Below are 26,989 nucleotides of genomic sequence, written 5' to 3' on the forward strand. Positions count from 1 at the left end.
TACACACGCCAAAGCACTCATATGGAATACAGAATAATGAGTGCATATAATTGTGCAGGAATACACAATTCAAACACATGCTCACATCATACACGCATGAATTCATGTAAAGATTCTGTCAGTACACACACTCGCATGATGCCAGTGTGTGGGTGTTTTCATAATTACATGCTTAATGATATCGAGAATAACATGACGAGTGTGCAAGACACACATTAAACCTCATCCAAGATCAAAAATATTTTCCACAGAGAATACACCTGTGCTATGATTACTAGATTAACAATTTCAGTCATGTTGTTCCAAACCTTCTATTTCTTCACAAAATATATTCTGAAAGTCAATGGGGTCCAAACAACATTGAACATTTTTTTTTCTTCTTCTTATTTCATTTGCAGCTCTTGCCATCAGTGTTGAGTAAGTTACTCTATAAAGTAATTAATTACTAGCTACTAATTAAATCTTCAACAGTGTAATTAGATTACTGTAATACTCCCTCTAAAAGTAATGCATTACTTATTACTAATTACTTTCTAAATCCTATATCAACTTCAGCCAGTTAAACAATACAAGGATAGACATGAGACTGGCCTTTTAATTTTTTTAAATAAATAATATAAAATTACATAAATTATATTTAGATCTAATTAAATTTTGATGTTAAATCCAGTACTTTTTTATACAGAATTGATTTATACACAGGATTTAGTTAAATTTTATCAGAAGTGACTGTAATTAAACTTCCAAGAGAAAAGTACTTAAACATTGAACAGTTATTTTTTTCTTTCTTATTTCATGTCCAATAATGACTAATAAAATCATTGAGGGCTGTAGTCTGCTCCATAAATCTACTGTATAAACTTTGAACTTTAGATCATTGACAGAAAATCTGGTACATACTGTAGTTTATTCTGTGACAAAGCTCATTTCAGAAGAGAAATGACTCTCATAAATAACAACCAACAACTCTCATGGCAATCAACCATTCTATCGTGACACCTTTGTCAACCAGACAAAATAAGAAGCCCTTATTTTAACTGCCTGATAACACTTAATTGAACTTAAAAACACTTAGTGAGTCAATGATATATCTGTCACCTGTATAAAATGTGCATTAGACTATGTAAACTCAAAAGAAACAAAGTTTTTGTGTTATCAAGTACTGCATTTGGAAATTAAAACTTCTAATCATTGAGAACATTAGTGGAAACTTTTTGGCTCCAAAAATATTTAGAAATGTATGCAGAAAAATTACACCTGGTAAATGTAACATTGCAATATTTATTATAAAATATATTTATTGGAAAATATTCCATTACCATCTAGGCTAAGCCTTAAACAGAACTGCTCTGACGGCTACCCATTTCTGCTAGGAATGATACTGTTTCCCCTAAATGGCATTTTTGAGTCCGGTCACAAACATGCTAACAGTGATATTAGCTTTTCAAGCTGAGCACAGCATGGTTCTCCTCCTGCTGCTCTGGTAGACTGAGCCAGTCAATGCTAAAGATGAATCAGCGTTCAGTCTTTCTCACACATGCCTCACTTCTCTGCTGCCTCTCTTTGTGTTGACACTACAATGACAAACCAGCTAACAAGAAAGAAACTGCCACCATGGCCATTTAACTTCTCTGTGAGGCTTTTGATTAGGTTTAAATTTAATTATCTGCTCTGGCTTTGAGCCAGGCCGATCTTAAAAGTGAAAACTAATGTAAACCAGATATATGGCATTGTTTTAAGCAACCGTGACACCTTTGATACCCTTGGAACCAGATTTAGAGAGGTTATTATAAAGTCAATGAAGCTTGATAAAATGTAAAAGATGGGTTCTGCCAAACAAGGCCTTCAGATGAAAATAAAAAAATAACCAGAAGTGCCATGACACATGATAACTTTGCTGAGATTTTCATGCACTAGTAAGGGAGCAATCTGTGATGTCATTGCCTGATGATAATCAGATTTGGTGTAAACAAGACATATGTAATTAAATTAATGTGGCTAATCTAAGCCAGTCAAGGCAGAGCCTTGAGTCTGGCCTGTGTGTGTGTTATGTGAGTGGAAGGTGAGACCAACAAAACTGAGAGCCAGACATTGTCATGAGTATCAACAATTTCTCAAAAATTAATAATAATAATAGTAATAATAATATACCCCAAAATTGAAATCCTGTCATTATTTAGACAATCTCATGTTGTTACAAACTAGATAATTTTTGTCCATGAAGAGAATCATTTGCAGCTCTTGCCATCAGTGTTGGGTAAGTTACTCTAAAAAGTAATTAATTACTAGCTACTAATTACATCTTCAACAGTGTAATTAGATTACTGTAATATTCCCTCTAAATAGTAATGCATTACTTATTACTAATTACTTTCTAAATCCCATATCAACTTCGGCCAGTTAAACAATACAAGGATAGACATGAGATTGGCCTTTTAATTTTTTTTAAATAAATAATATAAAATTCTTCAACTGACCAAAGTATTTAACACAAGTATTTAACATACATTTTAACATTTAACATTTAACATCAAAATATAACATCTAATTAAATTTTGATGTTAAATCCACAACTGTTTTATATAGAATTGCTTTATACACAGGATTTAGTTACATTTTATCAGAAGTGACTGTAATTAAATTTCAAAGAGAAAAGTACTTAAACTACAGTAATTAATTGTAAAGTTGGGCCAGGCAGATGAAGATGATGGAAAAGCAGGGAGAGGAGGATTTTAATATCAGCCATTGAACTTTATTAATAAATGAAACAAAAGAAGATAATCCAACAGGAATCACAGGAATGAAATGACAAACTTAACCAGAACGAGGTGTGCAACATAAATAGTAACCAAATGATGAATAAACCATTAGTAAATGATAAGTATATGATTTATTGATGAAGCTGTAAGCTGGTCTGTGTTCAAAAGCACAAACATGCAGGCATGCTACAGTACTGTTTTTCACAAGAGTAATTTATTTGTTTTGAAGTGGATAAACATTTATAAATGCCTTACAGTCAGATGATTCCAGTGGGTTATGTTAAATCTTTTCACTCATAGTACAGACTTGTGTTCTGATAAAGTCAACCTCTGAACTGGTTTTACCTTCCACTGAAGCTCACATCAGGTGCACAGCAGTCTATACCCTCACCAGTCAGCACTTACAATGCAGTACACACTACAAAGTGTTCAACACCTGCTATAGATGATGTGTAAACACATGGATAAATCATTTACAAAGTTTTCTGCATCCCCTATTCTAAAGTGTAAACTATTCATCACTTGTAAATGTTACATATCATTTGTAGACCTTTCTTACCTGTTACAAATCATTTGTATATGTATACAAGTCATTTATAACGCTTTCTGCATCCCCTATTCTAAAGTGTAAACTATTCATCACTTGTAAATGTGTTACACATCATTTGTAGATCTTCCTGTTACACGATCCATCTCATTCCATCACTTTACCCAAGCCTAAACTTTACATTATTTTTTAATATATAAATTAACAATCTGCCACCATTTAATCAGCACTTAATCATTTAATTTTTATTTTGTTTTTCATGGGACAGCTCCTCACCATAACATGAAAATGCACCATAAACCTATCGTAAACATAGTTCATTATTTTGTGCATTTTATTCCAAGTCTTCAGAAGTCATACAAAACCACCGTGTGAGGAAAAGATTCTAATTCCGTAATATAATCATTAAGCATTAATAATCGTACATATCTGCCATCTCATCCATTAAAACGTTCAAAATTGGTGCTTCAAACAATACAACAGTCAATGCGGCAGTGACGTCAAACCTCACTCCTTATTGGCTGATTTGCGACTACCATAGAGTGCTTGAGACATGCCAAATTTGAGTTGCTGTGTTGAGTGAGATGCAGCGCGATGCTTTGGAGCATGAAAATGCAGATCAGAGGAATGTTGGCATGTAAACACTTTAATTTCATTCTGTAACTCACACAAAATTATGTTTTGCTGTCAGAGCACTGGTAATATAGCACACGTGTCGTTTTGTCTGTTCTTTATACTGCTTCTTAATGTTTTAAATAAATTATTGTGACTACATTTATCTGCCTATTACACTACGTATATTGTCAAAATGGTTATGCTTAAGGTTATAGGGTGGAGTAAGGAGCTTAAAATTATTCTTTTTATACAAGAGTATATCAACTAATATAACACTCACTGTAAATATATCTATATTGTGTTTTTATTTTTGTGAAGTTGATAAAAAGTGGTCATGTTAAGGTATAAGGGTTGAGTTATGGGCTCAAAGATATCTATATAATAGTAAAATATATTTGCATAAAAATATTATAATTTTTATATAAAAATATAATTTAAATACCTAATAAGGGATTTGTATATATTTTATATTCTGTAACTGAAAGGTATACCAGAACCTTTGCATATGGCAAATAAATGGTAAATTTACAGTTTGTACATAATTTATAAAGAAGATCTGCAAATGATATGTAACACATTTACAAGTGATGTATAGTTTACACTTTAGAATAGGGGATGCAGAAAGCATTATAAATTACTTGTATACATATACAAATGATTTGTAACAGGAAGGAAGGTCTACAAATGATATGTAACATTTACGAGTGTTGAACACTTTGTAGTGTGTATTGCAGTGTAAGAGCTGACTGGTGAGGGTATAGACAGCTGTCTTCTCTGACACACATGGAGTGTTTAATTGCTTTGCACCTGATGTGAGCTTCAGTGGAAGGTAAAATCGGTTCAGAGGTTGACTTTATCACTAGATCCCACACACTCCACACAGAACACAAGTCTGTGCTGATGAGTGAAAAGATTTAACATAACCCCACTGGAATCATCTGACTATAAGGCATTTATAAATGTTTATCCACTTCAAAACAAATAAATTATGTTTGTGCTTTTAAACACAGACCAGCTTACAACATCATCAATAAATCATATACTGATCATTTACTAATGGTTTGTTCATCATTTGTTCATGATTACCATCTACTAATGATCTGTTTGATTTATTTCATGATTTAAACATTTTTTAAGATAACTTACAACACATTTGTAAATTGTGAGCCCATACCACTTATTAATCATTTATGAATGTATATTGTCATGTTTTGTAAATTATTTGTTTATCATTAACTAATAACTTATAAATGACTTATAACTGAATTAATAAAACATTCATAAAATGTTAACATATAACTTATTAATCGTTTATGAATGTATAGTCATGTTTCATAAATGATTTGTTCATCATTAACTAATAATTTATTAGTGACTTATGACTGAAAGTTATTATAAAGTGTTACCCAGCTAGAAGTATGCTGCAATAGCAGGCTAATCAGCTAACAGCATGCAGCAATGGCTAAATGGTTAACTTGTGAGGTACCTGAAAGACTACAATGACTAATTATAGCTTCTGTCTTTGGTTATAATAAGATCCAACATACAATTTAAAAAATGTTTAATAGTTACAAGTGTCAAGCTATCATTTTCTTCAGTGTACCATACTGGCATAGTGTTTTGTAGCATTTGCTTCAATCTAACAGCAGAGCACACTAACAACACAGTCCCACTCTCCATGGATAAATCTAAAATTACCTGATGTGCATTCAGAATGTTCAAGAGTGCTTCTTAAACTGTGTTAGTTAAATATTTAGCCTGTTTGGTGAAGTTAGTTCTTCTGGGATGGAGGCAACTCAGTGTAGAGCTGATTAGCGTAGGTGTAACAGTGGTTAGCATCCAACACTGCATGATGGAGGCGTACAAAACTAGCAGGGGGTGAACTTTACTGCTAGACATCTGATTTCATGTTTTTTTTTTTTTTGTTTTTTTTTTTTCAAAGCAGAGTGTTACACCCACAACAAAAACTGTAAAATTAAAGTATAGGCATACATCGTTTTATTGTAAACATCTCTGCAACGGCAATCTTAAACCAGAGGGAAATCTTTAAAGCTCTCTGCTTCTCCAACCACTAGGCAGCAAAAATTTGCTTAGTCTTTATCTGTTTCACATGAAGAAAATGGACAGAAAAGCTATAAGGAAAAAGTCAAATCAATAAAAAATTTAATTGAATCAATATTCCAGTTTCAGCATGTTTTTGAGGGCAGGACGATAGTCTAAGAAAGGGTCACAGTGTTAATCAACATTACAGACAGAGAAAAACCACTAGAGAAAGAAAAGCAGAGAACAGAACAATATCAAGATCTCTAACGACAGAGCAAATTATTCTAGCTATAGGAAAAACCCTGGTCTGATTGCCCAGGGCGCTGCTCCTGGTCAATAGTGAGGAGATGGTTAATAAGAAGTAATCTATTCTTGTACTGAGTACAGGTGAGGGGACAGTGGATCTTGGCTTGCCTTGCTCTATGATGATGAAAGAGAGGAAAATGGCTGCCATCCTCATATCAAAAATGCATGTGATGAATCAGTGCATGAAGACAATTATAGAAGCATGGGTTAGTGCAAGAGGAACATGACTATGGGCGAAAAAAGCACATTATACACACAGGTGCACACAGTCTCTTGTAATAAAGCTAATCTAATTGATTTTTAAAAGCACGGTTCCCTTTAAATCCATGTCTTTAGTGTATGATCTACTCTGCATGTGAATAAACACACACACATACACACAGGTTTCATATATTTGATATGAAAATGTCAAATAAGCCTATATACATGGGACAGGGTTTGTTTTATTTGAACCCACTATCAGCTTATTTTGAAAATATAGGATAGCAATATATTTTAGAGTCTGTAATGAAAGGCCACATCCCAGAAGCAAAAATAAAATAATTGCCGTGTCTAGCACATAAAAACCAACTGGGATATATATACCTTGACAGCGAAAGGATAAATATTATGTATTACAAAAAGCATTACTTCCCAATATAAACCTCAAGAAATCTGTCACTACGTTATGAAAATAATATCACTGTACTAATGAGGGTTAGGGTTACATATCCTGGGGGAAGCATATATAATTCAATATATACTTACCTACTTGTAGGTAGCTTTGTATTATGATATGGCAGTAATCCTCAATGTTTGGGTTCGTTAATATTTCTTAATGTTTTTGAAAGAACTCTCTTTATGCTCAACAAGGCTGCATTTATTTGATCAAAAATGTACATTGTGAAATATTACAATTTAAAATGTTTCTTGTCTATTTTAATTTATACAACAGTTCTTTCTGATTCTCGAATCTGATTGGCTGAGAGCCGAGCGATAATCTCCCAGTATCAGCACTGGTACCGTTATTCATATTCATCATTCTAATATGCAGCCTGATTTTCTGCTTAAGAAACATTTCTTATTATCAATGTTAAAAACAGCTGTGCTGGTTAATATTTTTGTGGAAACTGTGATACTTTTTGGGATACTGTGATATTGTGAGAATTTCAAATGTATTTGGAATAGAAAGTTTTGTAATATTATAAATGTCTTTACTGTTACTTTTGATGAATTTAATGCATCCTTGCTGAAAAAAGTAATATTTCTTTTAAAAAAAAAACTTTTGAACAAGTGTAATTTAACTTTTTTTATTATTATTAATATATAACTAATAATATATTCTGGCATTAATAGTCAAATTAATAAAAGGAATAAACAGCTCAAGTTCGCAAGAAGCCAGTAGATGGCAGTAATAATGTTTATTATTAAAAACAATAAATGCCAAAACATTAACTGTATAAGTGCACATTTGTGTTTCAGCCTTGTTTCATGTCATGTGATGCTGTTGGGAAAATATACTCATCCTTTTCAAAGTTTTGCATGGTGGTTGAAAGCTTGTCACTCATGGCACAACTCCTGATGGAGGCTTTGGCACTACAAATCTGCATGTAATCCCTGTCTGCTATGCAGCTTACCTGCCACTTTTTAATATTCTAAGTATTTACCGTAGTTCTGCCATGGTGACTAGCCAACTCAATCCCATTACTCTAGCCACAGATTTCAGCTGGCGAGAAAGCAGATAACACTCTTTGAACAATCTCTCTCTATCTCCTCAGTTAATTACTCTTTACCACTGCAATCAGCACAGGAGTGGCAGCTTGTTAAGATACAGAAAGAGAGACAGAGTGCAGACAGACCCATCTTTATGCAGATGAGCAGGAATGAGACATGAAGAGACATGGCTGAAAGAAACACGGACACACTTACTGAACATGTCCATCTCCATAATCAAGACAACTAATTTACTAGATCTGTAAATAATTTATTTTTATGAACTCTGGGAGCCACAAGGGTTCCTGGTTCAATTAATAAAATCATTATACTCTGACATGATCCCATAATCCAGCCTGGAGCTCATGTGTACTTGCAGGTCGTGATAGACGACCAAATGTGTCAGAGTGCAAGAAAGCAAAGGCTGTGCTACTTTCATGTCAGCTCTATTATGTGATTACTGTACATTTCACCTAATAGAACCTGGTGACTGGTCTTCCTGTAGCTACAGCAAATGACTTCCATGGTCAACAAGGGCCTTTTGCAAAATGTGTTTCTAACCATTTAATGGTTCCTCTCAGTATCACTGCAAGTTTCTGAGAGGATTTTAAATCTTGGGTGGGCATTGGCGTTTCAATAATACAACAGTTCAGAGTGATATACTGCATTTATACTACAGCTACCAAATATAAATGTGTTTATTAAGAGGTCACTGATAAATTTTTTTGCTTAAACAGTATAAAGGTTGTCATGATTTTGCCAAGTAAAACATGTTCCTGGATCAACATCTTCTACGGTGAATGTGAGTTCACCAAGTACAACCTGTTCCTGGATCAACATCTTTGTTGATCCTGGAACAACATTCCAAACAACCAATCAGATTTAAGGGTGTCATGATCACCAGTTGGAGTGCCCTGGTTAGCCATTAGAGGGCACTCCAACACAGACTATTTCTCACTACACTTGGACTTCATTTCCCAGAACTCACTTCCCGGACTTATTACATTATCCCGTCATTGCACTCAGCTGTTTTGTGTTTGATCATTAGTGTCTATTTATACTTGGTTTGTTTCTGCTTTTGTTATTGTGGTTTCATTTACGGTCACCGGCTTCTGTTTGTGTTTTTCTTGTATTTGTATGGACTGTTCTGTGGAGTTTGACCCTTGCCTGTCTGGATTACGTCTTTGGAATACCCCATTAAAGCTGCATTTGGATCTTACCATCTTGTCTCTGTGCATTCCGTGACAAAGGGACAAGTTTATGTCAAGTTTAGGTTTACAACCAGGGTTAGGTGCTTCTACATCAAAGTTATTCACCTATCTTTCCCCTTTGATTTTAGGAATAAGTTATGGGTAGGATTAGGTTTAGGGGTAGGAATATTGTTAAAACTAAATTTTCAGACAGGAATGTTGTTCCAGGATCAACAAAATATATTGATCCAGGAACATGTCTTACTTGGCAAAATCACGGTGACCTCTAGGAACAACATTCTTGTTCAAAAACATAGTCCTATCCCTATCCTTACCCCTAACCCTAATCCTACCCATAACTTTTCCCTAAAATCAGAGGGAAATGATGGATAAATATCACTGATGCAGAAGACCCTAACCCTTGTGTCAAGCCTAAACTTGACATAAACTGTAAACCTATCCCTTAAATCTGTTTGGTTGTTTGGAATGTTGTTCCAGGATCAATAAGAATGTTGATCCAGGAACATGTTCTACTTGGTGAAATCATATTCACCAGTCAGGGTCATTGCACCATTGGTAAATTTGAGCAAAGAAGGTTGTGAAAATAAATTTCCATCTTTCATATAAGAATTAAAATTCACAAAAATCGAACTTTTCATTCAAGTAAGACAACTGAAAATGTGGGAAAATCTCATTATGAAATAAACATTTTTCTCCAACACACAGTGACCACAATTATTGCCCCCTTCTTTATTAAAGTCCCCCTGTAGTCAATAATTTCATCCCTTACAATTCATCTTTGATCACCAAAATTATATATTTAAAAAAAAAAAAAAAGAAAAAAATGCCTTAAAATAGCTTGAATGTAACTCTACACCCTTGCTTCATTTATTATACGTGAATCTATGAATATGCAAACTAACTCCGCCTCCACTCGCTCATGCCAGCTCAGAGATCCACTTGGTCAATTTACTGATGTAAACGCTTACAATGGTATCGCTCTTTACAACATCAGACACATAACAATAATTAATTAGCCTTTTGCTTGAATATGTTATCAAACCGCTAATAATGTGTTGCTAGTTACACAAACCATGTTCCCATTTACAATGTCAGAGTCAAACGAGGGTTTGAGATTGTCTTTTTTTCACTGCAGTTTTAAGGAGAAAATACTCAGCAATGGTTTTGATATATGAATTTACACATGGTTTGTCTTAAAGCATATTAAAAACACCACATAGACATCTTAACAACATTAAAAACTAGATTTTTAATCTTTAAATACTTTTTGCAACCTCCTTTTGCCAAAAGAATAGCTCTGAGTCTTCTGCTATAATGCCTGATTTTGTTGATTTTGTTGTTTGTTTGGGATCACTGTCCTGATAGAAAATCCAACCATGGCCAAATATAAAATTTCTAGAAGAGGCAGTCAGGTTACGATTTTTTTATGTTGGTATTTAATAGAATCTGTGATGCCATGTATCTAAAACTACAACATTAAAGAAGTATTTAGAAGTATTTAACCGTGGCCATGGGGTACTCTTTTACCCATGTTTGCACCAAATCCATCTTGTGGGTATGCTGCCAAAAACCTCTTTTTAGTTTAATCTGACCATAATCTGACCCGGTCCTGTTAGAAGTTCTAATAGTGTATGGCCAAGAATACGCTTTGGATGAAAGCAGAGGATTTCTTTTTTCTTGAATCTCTCCCAAACAGCACACATCCTCCTCAGGCAGATTTCTAACCTCTCCAGTTGATAGGACCTTTTTAATAATTTCCCTGATGTTGGAAATGATTTTTTTTTTTAATACTGTATCTATTTTCTTACAGTCACTTTCTATTTTGAGAAGCTTGCATGCTCACTCAATCAATCATTAGTATGTATTTTACATAGTGACAGCTCAGGTGATTGACACAAAGAAAAAGAGAGGGTGGGGTAGAGACAGAGAAAGAGGTAATTATAAGGTTACGATCTGTAATGTATTCATGGGAAGAACAGCTGATGGGAAAGTGTGTGTTTAAAAGCCCTGTGTGTTTACGGTCTCCATGACAACTGCCCCGGGTCACACAAAGGGTGCTGAGGTGGTTTCTGTCAAACAACAAGCAGCTTTACACACAGAATCTCAGAAATGCATAGCCAAACTGCAGACATCAAACACACACATCATGGGCGCAAAATGATTTGGCAAAGCAAAACGCAAACGCGTGCATGGTATTTATTTTCAGAGCTTTCAAAGCTCATTGTGTTATCTGCATTTCAGAGAATACAGATAGCACAATGAGGTTTGATGAGAGTAAATGAGTGGCAAACAGCTGTCCTTGCGGCACCAGCCTACCAACGTCTGCTCATTTAAGCACTGTCTAAAGAAAAGCCTTTGAAAAGCCTTTGTAGTTGTTTAGCCATTTCTGTGTTGACTTTTGGTTATGTGTTGTGTGTCTCTGTCATGAATGCATTCAAGTAGGGATGCCATTTGTTAAAGTGCATGGGTGCCTGTGTAGAACCACCGCTGATTTGTCTCTAGTTTATATTCACTCAACTCAACAGCAATCAACCAAAGAGAGTACATCCTGGTCAAGTCACCTTGCTGCTTCTGTTGTATTTGCTATTCATGCCAATTACATCAGATTGGGCTTTCATTAACCAAAGACGGGGCCGGGAAGACAAATCTCATTCAACACAATAATGCTTCCTACATCAAGACGCCCACACCAAGACACATATCCTCACTAAATGGCTGAAATCCAATTTGTTCCATCTATAGCCATCATTGCAGGGTAAAATGCATTTGTTAATATGTACCATTGCAATTATGACGAGAATGAGTAGACAGTGTGACATCAGCGTACCACTCAGGTCATGACTAACATGGAGTTGAAGAAGGTCCCTTCTGTATTGTGCTTACGTAAGAGTAGGGGGAAGCCCCGCCCATAACTGTAGATGATCTGCCCTATAAGGATACCGCCCTGAATGAGCTGCAGCAGTCTGCCATTTCTGTTCACTAGCTGTAGCAGCTGGAGATATACAATGTCTGCACCAAAAAAAAACATTACAAATGTTCTGTTATTGGATGTACCAACGAACAAGAGTATCCATAGACTCTCTGCATCTGAGCCACTGAGGACACCATGGTTGAATTTTATTTATGAAGGAAATGTGCCGAAGAAAGTCAGTAAGGTCTTAAATTATTTTACGCCGGGCTGCTTCACAAACGAGGGTCAGTTCAATGCTGGATTTGCACAAAATATTAACATGACAGTACATGCTAATAGATGAGTTGAATCAACTTACATAAATTTATCCACTAACCATTCAGAAACGTCCAGTTGCATTATAAAATGTGTAACTTCTTCCTGAGTCTCAGGTCAGTGTCCAACTCCAGTTTAAACAATGTAAGGCTGAACACAGCTATTGATAATCGATATGCTGCGTGAGATTCTCCAGCTTTGTGTTATGGTGGTATACTATCAAGGACGAGGAAGGCAGGATAAGAAGCAATAACGTAGTTTAAGCACATATAGGAGTCAGGATACATAGAAACACTGATAACATAAAACAATACCGGACGCTGGACTGAAGACAGGGAGGCACTTACATACACAGACTAATAACAAACAGCTGAGGGTGTAATCAGTGTCCAAGGTGAGTGATGAGTGGCGGGAACAGAACACAAGGATCACGTGACAGTGAAAGACAACCTAGACGAGACAGATATGTAACATTAGCTCCCCCCTCCGGCAAAGCGCGTCCTCGCGCCATGGAAGAACATCATAGGGGTTCTGGAGGTGGACGGAGTGACTGTGGCGGAGTGGTGAAGGGAGGACGACGATCCCCCGGTGGCGTAGGTGGAAGACCGCTGGCACAGACCCAGAGCTCCCCAGATCCGACAGTCCACAGCCGAGTAGATGAAGGGCGGAGTCCAGATGCTGAAGGGCGAACTGACGGCATCTGGGGGACGACCGGCGGAGACTCGGCAGGTGGATTCCGGGGCGCAGATGAAGAGCTGGCAAAGGAGGAGGGATGACTGACCAAGGGGGAGCCGGCCGCACGAGGGAGACTGGAGGAGCCGTCAGTCGGAGGGTCTCCGGCGGAACCGTAGACGGGCGGAGCCTGGACGGAGTCGGCAGGTCGACGGGCCGAGATGGAGCGACGAGGACGGCAGCTGGAGGCGAAGCCACCGGAACCTCTGGCCTACGTGCTGCTGGTGGGAGTGTGACCTGTGCCTCTACGTCACAGGGGTTCCCCGGAGACGGCGCAGGGCAGATGACATCCAGCAGCGATGTAGTAGGAGGACTGGCTGAGCGAGGTGTTGACAGCGTCGATAGGGAATCTGTAAATAAAACACAGTCCATAGTAATGTCTCTGTTAGATGACGAAGGTAAACATGACGGGTGGGTTTGGGTGGGATTCGACTCATCACTGAAGTCAATCAGCCAGTCCTCCCTCTCCGTAGTCGATTCTCCCTCGTCCGCAGATGTCGTGGGCTCACACCCCTGGTCAGACGTCTGGTGGAGTTCCACTTCCAGGGTGCAGGTCACCTCTGTCCTCGGGGTCTCGGGATCTGGCTGACCTTTAGCTGCCGGTGGTAACTCTCCGTCTGCGGGGGGCTCGCACAAGTGCTCCGCGGTCCGTGGGGAAGATACGGGCTCTGGGTCTGGCTGTGCTCTGGATCGGGGACGAACACTTTCCAGACACCTGAGGAAATGTTCCATCCAGCTGAGTCTGGGGGTGTCTGGGAGGTCCACGGGATGATGGTAGTAGATGATGGCCCCGATCCAGAACAACGACTTCAGGGTGTCGTCGTCGTAGGGGTAGGCGAGTGCAACACAGATGAATTCCTTGGTGAACGAACAAAAATCAGGGTTATTCCTTGCAACAAGCGTGAACATGCCGCCGAAATCCATTTTCAGTATTAGGTCCGGTATTCTGTTAAGGTGGTATACTATCAAGGACGAGGAAGGCAGGATAAGAAGCAATAACGTAGTTTAATCACATATAGGAGTCAGGATACATAGAAACACTGGTAACATAAAACAATTCCGGATGCTGGACTGAAGACAGGGAGGCACTTACATACACAGACTAATAACAAACAGCTGAGGGTGTAATCAGTGTCCAAGGTGAGTGATGAGTGGCGGGAACAGAACACAAGGATCACGTGACAGTGAAAGACAACCTAGACGAGACAGATATGTAACACTTTGTTGTTGAACAACCAAAGCCCAAGCTGTTAAAGCTCCACCCTCTTCTGGAAAGGGAGCCGGGAGCAGCAGCTCATTTGCATTTAAAGGGACACACACAAAAAAACGGCGTGTTTTTGCTCACACCCAAATAGGAGCAATTTTGACAAGCTATAATAAATGATCTGTGGGGTATTTTGAGCTGTAACTTCATAGACACATTCTGGGGACACCTGAGACGTATATTACATCTTGCAAAAGGGGCATAATAGGTCCCCTTTACAGCTTGCACACAAAAACACACAAAAGACACACAAAAACCTCCTTTTCTGCAAATGACTTTAACTAAAAATAAGAAGAAGTTTGAAATACCTTTTCAGCGATATACTGCTAGCAAACATTTCAATACTGCTGAAAGCTTAAACAACAATCCCAATAATGCTAATAATAAGTGGACATGTCAATACTGATAAAAGAATGGACGGAGTCCAGGATATGCACAGACTAACAACAATACAAAATCAATGCAAATTCTGAAACAGCCCTAAGCCTACACTGTTAGGCTGTTTACATTGGCTTTTCTGCCAAAAGCCAACACAAGCAACAGAACTAACCAACAGCATCATGAGCTGTTTATTTGCCCTGTTTTTTCTAAATGCCAGGTTATGGCAACTGCCATACTCTGCCATACGTAAACGCCGCCCCTGTTACCACGGTGTCAATCATCACAGTTTTGGGAGAGTCATGTACGCACATGGAACAATAATTTAGGGGACTCACTCCCACATTTAAATGCAGTTTTCACTCCTGAAACTTTACATTGTGTATGTAGCCTGACAGCAGTGAGAAAACTGCAGTTAAGATGTATATATGTTTGTACAAGCTTTTCAATTCTGCACTCCAGTCAAGACATGTTTATATATTGCTTTAAAGCAAGCAGTATCACAGTATTAAACAGTAGAAACGAACTGGAGACGATTTCCACATCAAAGAAGGCGGATGGTAGTAAAGAAAACAAAAACTAAAAGATGAAAACAAAACTGGCAAAGAATCCAACTCAACACAGCAAAACATGAGACGAGACGAAGATGAGGCTGGATAACTGCTTGCCTGGAGCACAAACTATGGTCTGGCACAAGACAGCACACGACAAGGGACTAAATATGGGAGCAATGATTTAATTGACAGGTGAAGGGAGTGAAACAATAACAAGGTAAAGAATGAAATATCAAGGAGGCGGGATCAGACAGCACAACGACAGCGAAGCACATGGTGAACCATCAAGCTGAACCCATGTGCTCCAAAAAAACGAAAATACACGAAAGAAACAGGGAAAATTGGACAGATCAGTCCAGGGACATGACAGAAGGTGTTTACCAGTCAGAGCAAACTTTTTAAATTTCTCTTTGGCAAGCTGCAAGCAAGAACTCTCGAAACAAACTCCAAACGAAGTTCGTTTTGGCCTGATTTTGTTTGAAATGACTTCACACAAGTTTTTTCTTCAATTTTGCTTAAAGTATATTAAAGGTGATAGAGAGGATTTTTTCGTCAACTGAGAATCCAAAGACTGTTACTCTGTTACTGAGTTTTTCAAATGAGCGCATGCATAAGAACAACCCCCCTCCTCACTTCAAAGGAACGCCTCCCAAAACGAGTATTGGAACACGAGTGTTTACCACCGGCATTCGCTGTGTCGTGTTTTTTGGATTCATTATGTCGGACTCACCACAGGTAACTCATAATCTGCAGTTGTTACTCCTGTCTACTGACAAAAACACTGCATGCGGTGCCTGTGGAGTGTGGAAAGTTACTGGAGCGCGCAGCCGCGCTCGTCTCTCACAAGGAACGTCACGGCAGTGATTGACAAGCCAGAGGGCCAATCATTTACGCGATTGGCTGATGTTTTTAAGGCCCTACCTCATGCACAGATGATGTATATTAATATTATTACTTTCAGTGCAATTAATAAATAGTTTTTTATCCGTTAGTAAAGACAGTTTCAAGTAATATTGCAAAAATGTATAAAACAAAACATCCTCTTTAGCACCTTTAATTCAGATAGGTATCCAGAGTGGCTATAATGGAGTTTTGTTCGCCCATTCCTGAAATCGCCGAATCTTGAAAAATATAAGCATTGGGTTAGACTTGTCATTTCTTTTTACACTGAAATTCATTCAGTATACACTTTTGTGAAGTTCTCCACTGAACACAAATACTATGAATAAAGCTTGCAGTTTTCATTAACATTAGCTACATCCAATTTAGGCGATTACATGAAATTTTATATGGCAGTATGCTTCGTCGCCAGAAAATAAGGGAAGATATTTGGTTTATTTCCACTGTAAATCTCTATATACACAGTTAAAGATAAATAATGTTTACTAAATCCAAAATAAATAAATAAACAAATAGCTTGGAAGGCAATGGGTCAATGGGGTCCATCAACTGTTTGCTTAACAATATTCTTCAAAATATCTTCTTGTGTGTTCAGCAGAAGAAAGAAATTCATACAGGTTTGGAACAACTTGAGGTGAACTATCCCTTTAAGACACAGCTCATGGAGGCAAGATGCTGAAAAAACAGCAAGACAATGGCCAAAGTCATTAAATTTCAAATTTCAATAAATTTAAATTTCATTTTATTTTTATTTTTATTTTAATAAAAAAAAAAAATTAAAGTTATATTTATGGACTTTTTGTGCCTTTATTTGGAGAGGACAGTAGAGAGCAGACAGGAAAGCACTGGGCGGGAGAGAGGGGGGCAGGATCGGCAAAGGACCTAGTGACAGGAATCGAACTCGGGTTGCCGTGAAAGCATTTGCACCATATGTCACCGCACTAATCACTAGGCTATCGGCACCGACATTATTTTAATTAAATTTTAAATTGTAAATGAAATATGATTTATTTTTTAGAATTGATTATAAATTAACATTTTAAACACCCTTAAAAATTATGTATACTGTAACTGACCACCTATGCAACAATTGCACAAGAGTTGCAATAGAGGCAATAGAGTAAGTTAAGGGCCCAAAATTAATAGGTTCTTGATTGTATTAATAGTGTTTTCTATCGATTTTAATTGCCTGTCAGTCACTTGCCATCCACAGCCGGTATCTTGAAATGCCCTCAGGAAATAGCTGATAGATTGGATTAAACTCCTACTACCCAGGAGACAGCCAATGTACTGATCCTGAATGCTGTTTAAACACATAGACACATGCACACAGAGTTGACACACAGCTGTTTAACACAGACTCTGCCTATCAACAAGATTTAATTTAAAAAGCAGGAAGGGGCTTGGAAGAAATAATGACCTGCTGTGAAAAAAAAAAACAAAAAAACGAAAGCATCCTGCAAATACTAGCAGTGACAATCAAAGAGAAGCGAAGCTAAAGAAAGACAAATATGCCAGCGTTTGTAACCGCAGGACTGTGGTTTCGTTGGGTTTGGTTTGAGGTAAGACCCGGTCGGCGTGTCCGCCGTTGCTACGGTTACTTGGATATTACCATCCGCACACAGTAAGCAGGATTCATGAGGCTAATAGAAAGATAATCAAAATGGCACATGCTCAAATCGGCTCACTTGGCTCCAGTGTGAACGCAGACAGTGGAATGATGATGAATAGCAGACTCCTACATTGACACCTCCTCCGGAGCTTTTGTTTTCCCACTGGTCACAAATCCCACAATTGCCCAAAATCTGCAGAAACCTTTATGAAATTCTATATGGAGGTGTTTCCCATTCTTTTTTAATTTATAATAGACAGAAGAATTCTCACCTGTCCTCTAATTTTGGATAAATTATTTTACTAATTTGGTTGTATACATTTTGGAATAGTCTTAAAATACTGCCTTCATAGGCAATTCATCTGCTCTATAGATGAAATGAACTAATTTAATAATTGATGATCTTTACAATGGAACTGAATCAACACTGAACTGACTTCAGCTGAACAATGACACTATTTTCTTTTAGAGCTGCTGTATAGCCGAAATGAACTCGGTTTTGCATCATTGAATCATTTTCCTGTTATTACCATAAAGCTGCTTTAAAACAATCTGGTATAAAGCGCTATAAATAAAGGTGACTTGACGGAACAGAGCTTCTGATATACCCTCTAGAAATGTGACAGTTGAACACTCCTCTGCTTTCCTTTATTTATTTTTCTCTTTCTGTCTATTCTATTGTTCTAAAACACACTCATTTCCCTTCTTCCATCTAAAGCCACTACTGTGCTTCACTATCCTCTTCATTCATTCTACACCATTTCTTGTTGCCTGAAGCAGAGTCAATGATTCACTATCTATGCTATTGTCATCATAAATAGCTTTTCCACAAACCTTGCACATTACTGGTTTGCAATTGTTTCATTTACCTGAAGTCGAACGGGAAATGGTGATGCATAGAATCTTGGATGAATCTGACAGCACCTTATCAATTCATATAATTCTGTAGTTTATTTTGGAATTATCTACTGTAGGGGTGGGTGATATAATATTCAAGTATCGTTCTTTACAGTCTGATAATTGACACAAGAATTCTTACCTTTCCTGGCATTTTGGATTAATTATTTTACTAATTTTGTTCCATACCATTTGGAAGTCTTAAAATACAGCCTTATAGCAATTCATTAGGTTTTGGAACAGAGCTTATGATATACTCTCTAATGTCTAAATGACAGTTGAACACTCTCTAAATGACAGTTGAACACTCTTCTGCTTTCCTCTGTTGGTTTCTGTCTTTCTGTCTATTATTCTGAAACCCACCAATTTCCCTTCTTCCATCTACAGCCACTACTGTGCTCCACTATTCTCTTCATTCATTCTACACAATGTCTTGTTGCCTGAAGCAGAGTCAATGATTCACTATCTTTGCTATTGTCATCGTAAATAGCTTTTCTACAAACCTTGCACATTACTTGTTTTCAATCATTTAATTTACCTGAAATCGAACAGGAAATGCCCATGCACAGAGTCTAGAATAAATCTGACATCATTCTGTAGTGTATTTTAAAATTATCCACTGTAGGGGTGGGCGATATACCGGTAGACACAATTAATCACAAGAAATTTTTGAGATTTTGGACTTTCATCTCTATTGTGGTCACGTTCACAGCACTGCAGTTTAAAATGACACATTAAGTGAAAGTGACATGTGAAGGCCAAGTATGGTAACCCATACTGTGCTTGTCACTGGGGCAGTACCCTAAGGTACAAAGGTAAAAAGGTACTTATGCACTTTTAAAGTACTACTATGTAACTTTAAGGTACTAATATGGAGCATTTAGGGGTAAGTAAGGTACAAAGATGTACCTTACTTACCCCTACCTTAGGGTACTGCCCCACTGACAAGCACAGTATCTTATTTTCTGACAGTGAATTTGTCCTCTGCATTTAAGCCATCCAAGTTTGTGCACACACATTAAGAGTAGTGCCACACACCCGGAGCAGTGGGCAGCCATTTTGCTGTGGCACCTGAGGAGCAACTGGGGTGCTCAAGGGGCATCTCAGTCATTCCCTGCTGATACTGAGAATCGAACCTGAAACCTAACCATTAGGCCACAACTGCCTAAGCAATGAAAGATAACTTATTATATGCACACGCTGTCTGAGAGAGGTTTCTGATCACTGTCAGAAAGATGCGCTCACATGAGCGTGTGAGTAGTGAACGGAGTTCTTTTTGCTGCCTAATCAGGCTTGAATGGTTAAAATGCCCATCTTCGCAAGTGTCCTCGTAAACAGTCATCTATGTCTTCAGTGAATGTAAACTGTTGAGAAAGACATGCATGTGTAGCAGACACTTGGATCTGTGCATTTGGTCTTAAAGTGACAGCAGCCTAATATACCTGCTGTCATCAGTGTCATTAATGTTAATCAAACGACAAAAGAGAGAAAATCTAACACTGCTCTTAACAGAATCACTTTTGTAACTTTAATAAGAATAAATGTATATTTAATTTACACAGTGGAGACTGTGCAGTGTTTTTTAAACATTTGATTGCTTTATACAATTTATGTATTTATTTTTATTCTATTGTAGTTGTCCTATTGCTTGTAATTAGTTTCTTTGTTCTTATTTAATCACTGAGTGTTCACTTGTCTTCAGGGAGCTTGAGAGTAGTAGTTTTTTTTTTGTGTGTGTGATATTGAAATTGGTGACAAGAATTATAAAATGTCAATGGTATCAAAAATGTTGATATCATAAAAACCTTATTTAAAGCATAAATAACTATATTGTGATATATATCGCTATTGTAATATAAAATTACTCTTATGGTGATAAAAGATTTTGGTCATATCACCCACCCCTTTTCTACTGTGTGGATTGAAAGTGACTTCTTCATGTCAAAGTGGGCACCGATCTGACTTGTGTTTGAAAAGTGCATATTTCTGCAGCAGGTCTAATAAAAAAATCTTCTACCTGAAGGATGATTTACAAATTCACACCCTCTCAGCAAAGGCACTGTCACTTTTCCTCAATCTGCTGCAGGAAGCTTGACAGGTGTTTTTCTGGTTATTGCAGATGCTTTCTAGACCAGTTTCAAGTGATTTGAAATAACACATAATTACTCTTTCTTTCAAGCCAACTCTCACAAAGTGCTTTGGGTTTAGTCATCTTCACCAAAAAAAGAAAAGCATGGCAAAAATCTGATTACAGAGCTAAACCCAGACTTACGTAATTACATATATCTCTATATTTTCCATATCCAGTAGCAGATTCAAGTGTGCACTTCCTTGACACTGAGCAGACTTGCATAAATGTCCCCTGCTTACCTGACAAGCGTTATACAGCAGCTGGTGCTCGAACTTCTTAATGCCAAGAATCTGTTGGAACATCTCATACAGCTGGTCCTTGCTGAGAATGAGCTCAGAGGCAGCACTTGCTGTCATGCGCTGCTGGTGCTTGCGTGGATCTTCCTCTCCCCTGTAGATGGTATCAAACTTGGCCATCCACGAGCTGAGGACAGTCTCCTTGCTCAAACCATCGATCTCGGGCAGGCTGCGGACACGCTTCTCAATATGCTTCTTGAAGACCTCACGGGAGTCACTGGCTGAGCAACCGCCGCTTTGGACCATACGTGATACACGGTCGCTTTTAAGAAACACCTATGATCAAACATAAATCTAGTTACAGTAATAAAACCAGGCATTTATTTCATATAAAATACAGTAAAACAGTAAAACTGTAAAATAATATTACAATGTAAAAGAACTGTTCCCCTTTCAGTCGGTCACGTTCGACGTACGTCAGTAGTGACCGACGAATTGGGATATCGCTTAGAGAGCCCTATCATCTTCGTGTAAACTAAAACAAGCCAATGGAATTGGCGTGCGATATTTGCATAATGCGCACCGCCCCCGACAGGTGTATATAAATAGGAAGCAGATGCAATCGCACTCTGTCTTTCGCTTCGGAGCCATTCACTGGTGTCCTATCTAGAAGACTCCTTTCTTCGTGTGTTTTTCTTACTAAAACACTGCCTCAGAAGAGGATCTGCAGCGAGCTTTGGTGCTGGTGAAGAGGGCACGTGCAGCGAGGTCGCGAGTGTCTGAGGAGCCGAGCTATAAGCTCTAAACTGCTGTTTTCACAGCAACACAAAAAAGAGTGTGTGTGAGGCAGCGATTTGGGCCGGTTCCTCGGTGTGTCAGGGAGTGGTGTACCTGACACATCGCGTCGCTCCCTGGGTGCTTCAGCACGAGTGAGTTGACTTCCCCTTCTAAAAGAGCTTTACAGACGAACCCTGACAGTATGTCATTTCGTCTGTGCGTTACTGGGTGCGGTCGTTCCCTGGTCCCTGCTGATGGGCACAATCGCTGCATCTCGTGTTTGGGCGTTCAGCACGCTGAAGCAGCGTTTGTGGATGGTTCATGTTCCCATTGCGGGAACATGACCATCGCGGTGCTGAGGTCGAGGCTCTCCTTCCTGAAGTCTCAGGAAGCGGGAGTCCCCTCTCCTATGCCGCGTACGACCGTTTTTTCCGGCCCCGGGAACCGGAATGACGGTACGGCGCTGTATAGGGAGGGCGACCTGAGGATAACGGTCAGGGCTCCCCCGTCGAGCGGAAACGCTCCGCGGGCCCCTGCCCCCTCATCAGCACCGCAACCCATCCTGCCGCCGTTGGTTTCCGCTGGGCCCTCTTCGGACTGTCCAGCCGTTACCTTTGGTGCGCCGGCGGAGGATCAGATGTCGATCGCTGCGTCGGAAGGCGAGTTTGAGTGTTCGGGGGAGGAAGATCCGGACGCGCTGCCGTCCCGTTGCCCGAATCGGATCCCGAACTCTCGGCTGTGCTCTCCCGGGCCGCCTTGTGTGTCGGGCTCGAGTGGAACCCTCCACCCTGTCCCGGCCCATCGCGGCTGGATGATTGGTACAATGCCTTTCTTCCCAGAGGTGCACGATGAGGTGACCAGGTCTTGGCAGACACCGTATAGTGTTCGTTCGAGGCCTGGCCCCCCGTCCGCCTTCACCTCCCTGGACGGCGGGGCAGCCAGGGGGTACGCGAGGATCCCGCCAGTCGAGCGGTCTGTTGCGATGCAACTGTGTCCAACGGCCGCTGGCTGGCGTGGTGAGCCGCGACTCCCGTCCCGGGCCTGTAAATTCTCAGCCGGTCTGACTGAGAAAGCTTACAGTTCCTGTGGGCAGGCTGCCTCTGCCCTGCATGCGATGGCGCTTTTGCAGGTCTACCAGGCAAAAGCGCTGTCGGAAATGCCCCAGGAAGGTCCTGACCAACAGCTGCTGGGGGAGCTGCGCGCTGCCACCGACCTCGCCCTCCGAGCGACGAAGGTGACAGCACGCGCTGTTGGTCATGCGATGTCTACCTTGGTAGTCCAGCAACGCCATCTCTGGCTGACCCTGGCGGACATGCGGGATGCCGACAAGCAGAGGTTCCTAAATTCCCCCGTGTCCCCGGTCAGCCTATTCGGCGACGCGGTGGAGAGCTTCGCCCATCAGTTCTCCGCTGCACAGAAGCAGGCTGAGGCTATCAGTCACGTTATGCCACGGCGGTCCGCTGCTGCCTCCACCCAGCCGCCCGTGGCTCAGCCTCAGCCCGCTCGTCGCCGAGGGCGCCCGCCTGCATCGTCCTCCGCCCCTGATAAGACGGCAAAGCAGCAGCCTACACCAGCCAGACAGCAGGGTGCCGGTCGCGGGCGTGGTGCCCAGCCCGTCTCCGCTAAGCCCGGTGGTAAGCGTAAGAGCAAAACACGGCACTGAGACGGGCAACCTGGAGGGGAAGGATCTTGCTCTTCGGGAGAGTTTTCCACCATCTCTCCCACCCCCGGAGGAGGGCCGGGGGGAATTTGTGTTTGTCTGTCTACCGCCGCTGGCTCTCCGGAGTCCAGTGGTACCCACTTTTTCACAAAAAGAGCAGTTTCCTCAAACTCCAGGTCACAACAAGGGGTGTCTGTCAGTGTGCCAGGCTCCGCCTCGCCGCTGACAGCTCCCCCCCCATTCGCCAGCAGGTGGCAGTGTGATGGTGCAGACCGCGTCCCGTGCGCGGTCTCCCATGCACACTGCTGCCTCGCAGAGTCTGACCCCACTCCGGGCCGCCCCAAGCCGTCCGGGTCGGGTCCCTCTCTGCCTTGCTGCCCCACCCCCGGTGCGTCTGTGGTGCCTTTGGTCCTGCTGGCTCAGTGTCTGGAAGCGTGGAGCACGCTCCCCAGCCTGTCCAGTTGGCTCATTCGTACTATCAGACTCGGCTATGCGATTCAGTTCGCCCGGCGTCCCCCGGTCTTCAGGGCTGTCCACTTCACTCCGGTGTCGTTGGACAGTGCTCCTGTTCTCCGGGTGGAGATTGCTGTCCTCCTGGCGAAGGGTACAATCAAGCCGGTCCCTCCAGCCGATATGAAGTCGGGGTTTTACAGCCCCTACTTCATTGTACCGTAAAAGGGCGGTGGGCTACGGCCAATCCTGGACCGTCCCCAGGATTGGTTTGCAGCAATAGACCTGAAGGACGCATACTTTCATGTCTCGATTCTGCCTCGACGCAGACCCTTCCTAGGTCGGTCTGTGTTCGAGGGTCGGGCATGTCAGTACAAAGTCCTACCCGACATGGTTGTAGCTCCCAACCGGTTGGGTCTTCAGGTCAACTGGGACAAGAGCAAACTCGCCCCCGGGTAGAGGATCTCTTGTTTCGGTCTCGAGCTAGACTCGTCGCACGGACTGCGCGTCTCACCGAGGTGCGTGTCCAGTCGGTGTTGAACTGCCTGAGCTCGCTCAAGTGCAGGACAGCGGCTCCACTGAAAGATTTTCAGAGGCTCCTGGGGCATATGGCATCTGCAGCCGCGGTAACGCCGCTCGGATTGCTTCATATGAGACCGCTTCAACACTGGCTCCGCGGCCGGGTCCCGAGATGGGCGTGGCAGTGCGGCACGCTCCGTGTCCCCGTGACACCGAGCTGCCGTCGCACCCTTATCCGGTGGTTGGACCCTTCGTTTCTGTGGGCTGGAGTACCCCTCGAACGAGTGTCCAGGCACGCTGTGGTCTCCACAGATGTCTCTGCCACGGGATGGGGGGCCACGTACAACGGGCATGCAGTGACAGGTCTTTGGACGGGGCCTCAGCTGCATTGGCATACCAATTGCCTCGAGTTGCTAGCGGTTCGTCTTGCGCTGGCCCGCTTCAAGGAGCTGTTGTCAGGCAAGCACGTTCTAGTCCGCTCACTAAGCATTGCGGCCGTTGAGTACACCTACCGTCAAGGTGGTCTAAGCTTCCGTCGCATGTTGCAACTCGCCCGCCATCTCTTGTTGTGGAGTCAGAAGGATCTGAGGTCCCTTCGGGCCACTCGTGTCTCAGGTGTGCTCAACCGTGCAGCCGACGAGCTGTCACGGCAGCATCTACTTGCGGGCGAGTGGCGGCTCCACCCCCAGGCGGTCCAGCTGATTTGGCAGCGGTTCGGCGAGGCCCAGGTAGTCCTGCTTGCCTCCCCGGAAACTGCCCTCCGCCAGTGGTTTTATTCCCTGACCGGCGGCACGCTCGGCACGGATGCCCTGGCACACAGCTGGCCCCCGGGTCTGCGCAAACATGCGCTTCCCCCAGTGAGCCTTCTCGCACTATTCATGTGCAAGGTCAGGGAGGACGGGGAGCAGGTTCTGTTAGTGGCTCCGTACTGGCCCACTCGGACCTGATTCTCAGACCTCATTCTCCTCGTGACAGCACCTCCCTGGCCGATTCCTCTGAGGAAGGACACCCTGACTCAGAGACGGGGCACCCTGTGGCACCCGCCTCCCGATCTGTGGAACCTCCACGTGTGGTCCCTGGACGGGATGCGGAGGTTCTGAGTGATCTCCCGCAAGCGGTCGTAGACACCATCACTTCCGCTAGAGCTCCTTCTACTAGGAATCTCTACGCGCTGAAGTGGAACCTGTTCGTCGAATGGTGCGCCTCTCGCCGAGAGGACCCCCGATCATGTTCGGTCGGATCCGTGCTTTCCTTTCTGCAAGATGGGTTGGAGCGAAGGCTGTCTCCCTCCACCCTCAAGGTGTATGTTGCCGCCATTGCCGCACATCACCATGCAGTTGAGGGTAAGTCCCTGGGGAAACACGATCTGATCGTCAGATTCCTGAGGGGGCCAGGAGACTGAATCCTCCTCGCCCTTCCTCCGTACCCTCTTGGGATTTGACCCTGGTTCTCACAGCTCTCCGGGGTCATCCCTTCGAACCTTTGCAATCAGTCGACCTGAAACTAATGTCTCTTAAGACGGTTCTTCTGGTTGCATTGGCTTCCCTGAAGAGGGTAGGGGATCTGCATGCATTTTCGGTCGACGAAACGTGCCTAGAATTCGGGCCCGGTGCTTCTCACGTCATCCTGAGACCCCGGCCTGGATACGTGCCCAAGGTTCCTACCACTCCCTTCAGAGATCAGGTAGTGAACCTGCAAGCGCTGCCCTCGGAGGAGGCAGACCCAGCCCTAGCTTTGCTCTGTCCCGTCCGCGCTCTGCGCGTTTACGTGGACAGAACGCGAAGCTTTAGGACCTCAGATCAGCTCTTCATCTGTTACGGAGGCCAGCAGAAGGGAAAGGCTGTCTCCAAGCAGAGGATGGCCCACTGGATAGTGGATGCCATCGCCTTGGCGTACGAATCCCAGGGCGTGCCTTGCCCGCTCGGGTTGAGAGCCCACTCCACCAGAGGGGTGGCCTCTTCCTGGGCGCTGGCTCATGGCGCCTCGCTGACAGATATCTGTAGAGCTGCGGGCTGGGCGACACCTAACACGTTCGCTAGGTTTTATAGCCTACGTGTAGAGCCGGTATCCTCGCGTGTACTCGCATCCACTAGTCGGTAGACGTGTTGTACCCACTCTAAGTGTCGGCTTGCAATGCCATTCCCGCCTCTGGCCGGATACGTGCATACTTTCACTCCAGTCGCGTTCCCCGCTTGGCGAACCCTCGCCTCCCCCTTCGGCTCGGACATTGCGGAGTGTCTGATGCCAGGCCTACATCCGTCGCTGACGCTGTCTGTTGGCTGGGGCCCATATGTCGTGACCCCTCTACGTGAGCGGTCCCATATGTGTATTTTCCACGGTTTAAAACTCCCTACGGGCCGAGTCCGTGTCTTTCCCTTAGCAGAGCCAGCTCTGCTGTCACCTGTCAGATGAGTTTCCCCCTAACCAGGTGGAGCCATCCCAGGGACTCCATATGCGTACTGCCCCCCGGGCCAGTCCAT

General features: G+C 42.1%; 1 protein-coding gene across 1 annotated transcript in view; it reads right to left on the bottom strand.

Moving 5' to 3' along the window:
* Nucleotides 1–26,989, bottom strand: part of cadpsa (Ca2+-dependent activator protein for secretion a) — a 161,661-nt gene that overhangs the window by 103,376 nt on the left and 31,296 nt on the right. The window contains exon 4 of the mRNA XM_067387336.1: nt 21,107–21,439. Within this exon, the coding sequence (XP_067243437.1) occupies nt 21,107–21,439 (333 nt within the window). The remainder of the gene's footprint in view (nt 1–21,106; nt 21,440–26,989) is intronic.

This window comes from Chanodichthys erythropterus, chromosome 6, assembly GCF_024489055.1.
Source record: "Chanodichthys erythropterus isolate Z2021 chromosome 6, ASM2448905v1, whole genome shotgun sequence".
NCBI lineage: Eukaryota > Metazoa > Chordata > Actinopteri > Cypriniformes > Xenocyprididae > Chanodichthys > Chanodichthys erythropterus.